This window comes from Tarenaya hassleriana, unplaced genomic scaffold, assembly GCF_000463585.1.
Source record: "Tarenaya hassleriana unplaced genomic scaffold, ASM46358v1 Cleome1248, whole genome shotgun sequence".
NCBI classification, from domain to species: domain Eukaryota; kingdom Viridiplantae; phylum Streptophyta; class Magnoliopsida; order Brassicales; family Cleomaceae; genus Tarenaya; species Tarenaya hassleriana.
The window spans coordinates 1-3,992 of NW_010962923.1; the positions used below are offsets into that span (position 1 = coordinate 1).

Genomic DNA, 3,992 nt, shown 5'->3' on the forward strand with positions numbered 1-3,992 from the left:
TTTATATTTTGATATAAAACTATTAAATAAATAAAGATATTTTTTTCTAATGTTTATATCACACAAACTTTAAAAACAATGATAAAATACATTTAAAATATAATAAAACAATGATTAAATCAAGAATATAAACATTCATATATATATAAAAATATATATAAATGAAGATATATAAACATTTCGGTTTGGTTCGGGTTCGGATTCGGTTAATTTGGTTTATAAAAACTTATAACCAAACGGTTAATAATTTTTAATCGATTTGGTTCGAGTTCGGTTATTTCGGATTTTAAAAAATCATAACCAAACGGTTATTTAATTTTATTCGGTTCGGATATTTATCGATCGGGTTTGGTTCGATTATTCGGGTTCGGTTATTTTGTCCACCCCTAACCACAACAAGAACATATGTAACATTTTCTATTTGGTGGCTTTTTTTAATAATATCCTATTAATTGTTGGTGGTTACATTTGGAAGATAAGTATATATATATATATGTTTAATTTTTAAACGAATAAATTATTAATAAGTTTTAAATGTCTCAACGAGAATTGTTGGGGCCTGAAGCTCTAAAAGAGCAAATGTCCCCTCCAAAAATAGGCGTATGCCGCTGGATGCGGAGAGCACACGGTATTCTTTAGTAAAAGGCGAAAGAATAGTTCGCTTTGGGCTTACCGCACGGCTCAGTAACTTTCATACAGTCAATTCGAGTCGTTAAATAGAAGGGTATTCCTTTCCGTTTGTGTTAATGCTGGCCGATGTGGGACACGTAATTACTGGGCCTTGAATGGGCCTAAATTGTACGGCCCAAGTGGAAAAGGCTCGAATATATGTTGCCTGTGTTACCGGGCGCGGACTAATTGGGTTACAGGCCCCATTTTTATAATTAAATAATTTTTAAATTTGTCAAATTTTAAATAACATTACTGAATGATCCGTGGGTAAAATTAATTTTACCTTTATTATTATTCGCGGTTATATTTTTTTTAGATATATCTTATAATTGTACAATTTATAATAGTTGTTCTTCATTCCGTCTAAATTGCCAACTTTGTTTGTGATCGAATCATCAAAATTAAAAAAAAAAATCAATTTTCAGAAAAACCATTGGTTATATGATTTTTTTTTTAAAAGTTGTCACTGGTCACATGATGCATAGACGTATCTATGATAACATCGTTATGATGATGATGATGGAATGATGATGATGATGATGATGATGATGATGATAGTGGAATTATTGCATGGATGGTGATAATATTATTGGCAATAACAAGCTATGGACACTAATCACACGAGATCCCGACGTTTTAAATTTCTCGTATACGAATGCCAACTTCCATTACTTTTTTCATCCCTTTGCCCTTTATTTCGAAAATAATACTAATAATGATGACAATTATTACACCGATAGTGGGCTTCCAGCGGATTATCGTTTAATTATTCGATTTTATCCATTTCTTGATCTCTTTAAATTAAATTTTAGTTGATTTCTTACTTTACATACATAACTCAAAATTCCTTTAAAAAACACAATATGAAATTGTACGGACATTTAATGTGCAGATGTTTTGTGTCCAAAAGAGAATACAGTCGGGGGAATTCTCAATATCCTAAATATGTTCAAGACCAATTACTTCCCGTTTTTAGTGCTGTCGAGGACTAGGGGTGGGCCTTTACCCAAAAAAAAAAGCTAGAGGTGAAAGTTAACCGAACAAAAAAATATGGTATTTTTTCCAATCTGAATCGTCTAAAATTTATGAATGGTATTAATTTTAGAAAAATCGATTTTTTGAAAAACAAACCGAATTTTGAAAAAATCCGAAACACCAATTTTTTTTTATAAAAAGATATGATTTTTTAATAAAAACGGCACCAAACCGAATCACAATTGAAACCAAATCAAATCGAATATTATATAATAACCGATTGATACATATTTTGTAAAACTGAAAGAACCGAACCGAATACCGAAACACCCACCTATATCAAAAACTACCATGTATACTTTATAATAAAGGGGATTTATACTGATTAGCAATTTCTTTTCTAAATTTATTCTTCAATAATTCACGAAAAATAGAGTGTGTGTATATATATATAACACGAAAAAAAGAGAGTAAAAGAATTAAAAAAAGATGACGTGGATCGAACCAAAAAGAAGAAAAACGGAGAAAAGAACAAAAACAAAAGAGACATTGACTGCATTACTGGATCGGTCCGATACGCATGAAAATTTTGAAATACAGAAAGTGACCTAAAAGCCTATGTACATGGACACTGCCTCTCTGACATTCTCATCTCCACGAACATTGAAAAAAAAAAGCTTAGGATAAAAAATAAACATAAGATTTTTGTGAATATTATGATCCATATTATATATCATATGATCATAACCTTCGATAATACTGATGATTATAAGTTCACAGAAAAAGGGTAATTAAGTGACATGACTGATAATGAACTCATCATCATCAACGTGTCATGAGGTTCAATCCAAGATCGGATTTCTCCAAAACCAATCGAGATTTTCTCGTCTGGTCAACCCTTAAATGATCCGACTGATGCGATCTCTTCTTCATCAAGGGTATGGAGACACCGAAAAGCTTCGTCCTTCTGCAAGTACTTTCATGGCGGATCTCCCCGTTGTTCTTATCATTGTCACTCTCATTGCCGTTGTTGCTGTCATCGATGGCTGTAATGGAGCTCTGAGATGTGTTGCTCGTTGGAGAGGAAGAAGAGTTCATGACGTGGATATTGAGGTTGTTCTTCCGCGACGTCGATGTCTTGTAATAGTCGATGGATTCGTTCGAGGAGGGCTTCTGATGTTTCATAAGAAGAGAGGAAGGGCACGGGTTGCTCGGCGTGGCTGGTTTCACGTGGTTTTGAACGAAGTAGATTATGTCGTTGTAGAGTTTCTTCATGTGAGCGAGCTCCGACATGAGTAGCCTGTTGCTCCGCCGCAATCTCTCGTTGTCTTCCGTCAAGGCCGTGACTTTCCGGTCGTACGCGGCGGCGGCGGAGGAATTGTCTCCGCTTCTGGTGATGCTGTGGTGGTGGTGGTGGCGCGGTGGCGGAGGGTCGCACCAGTAAGCTCCCGAGAGATCCACGTCATCTGCGGCTGTAGATAGGGTGACACGTGGCTGAAAGGGGAAGAAGGAGGGGCCTCCGGCGAAGGGGATCGGCGCCGATTGGTGGTGGTGAAACGGCGGTTGCGACGGTGGCGGCGACTGAGCCGTTTTTCTCCGGTGGATTTCGCAGAGTAGATGCTTTTCTCCTCTCTTGAAGAACTCGTTTGCGAATTCCCATCTGTCCGGAACAATTTTTCTGAAACCCTAAAACCCCAAAAAATAAATTACAAATTAATGCAAAAGATTACTATATATATACACATGATACATGGAGCATGTGATGCAAATATGGCTTTCTCAATAAAGAAATAATTATATATATTGAAGGGAAAAGAATCAAGAACACTTATTTCAAGAAGAAGAAGAAGAAGACCCATACGATATTTTTCATAAAGATGCAAACTTTTGCCCTTATTTAGCAAAATACACAAGACCCATAAACACATATGTACGAGTGTACAGACATATACATATATATACACACACGTACGTAGGTGTTGAGTTGTCGGACGAAGCTGGAGAAGTTGTTGTGTTTGAAGTAATTAGGGAGGAGATCTCTGGCGAATTCAGGAGGACGCCAAACGACGAAAGTGGAGTCGTCATCTCCCCAAGACACGATCTGATCCGTTGTCGGATCGTCCACAAGCTGATACGTCTTCGTCAGGAACGGCGCCGGCACCGCCTTTCCCGCCTCCGTCTCCGCCGTCAACACCATCCTCTCTTCTCCCCCGTAGCTCTCCATCATCATCATCATCGTTGTCACCGAGACAGAGAGAGAGATCAGAGAGAAACTTCGCAATATCAGCGAGAGCTCGTCTGGGTGCTGGTGGGTTCGGGATAAAAATGGTGGCGGGGGGAGAGAG

At 37.3% G+C, this 3,992-nt stretch overlaps 1 protein-coding gene across 1 annotated transcript; it reads right to left on the reverse strand.

Moving 5' to 3' along the window:
* Positions 1–2,180: 2,180 nt before the first annotated feature.
* On the reverse strand, positions 2,181–3,986 carry LOC104807099 (heat stress transcription factor B-4). The gene is made up of 2 exons (XM_010532211.1): positions 3,620–3,986; positions 2,181–3,333 (listed from the first exon to the last, which is right to left on the reverse strand). Exons 1-2 carry the CDS (start codon positions 3,881–3,883, stop codon positions 2,473–2,475), a joined length of 1,125 nt encoding a protein of 374 aa, XP_010530513.1. The 5' UTR covers positions 3,884–3,986; the 3' UTR covers positions 2,181–2,472.
* Positions 3,987–3,992: the final 6 nt, after the last annotated feature.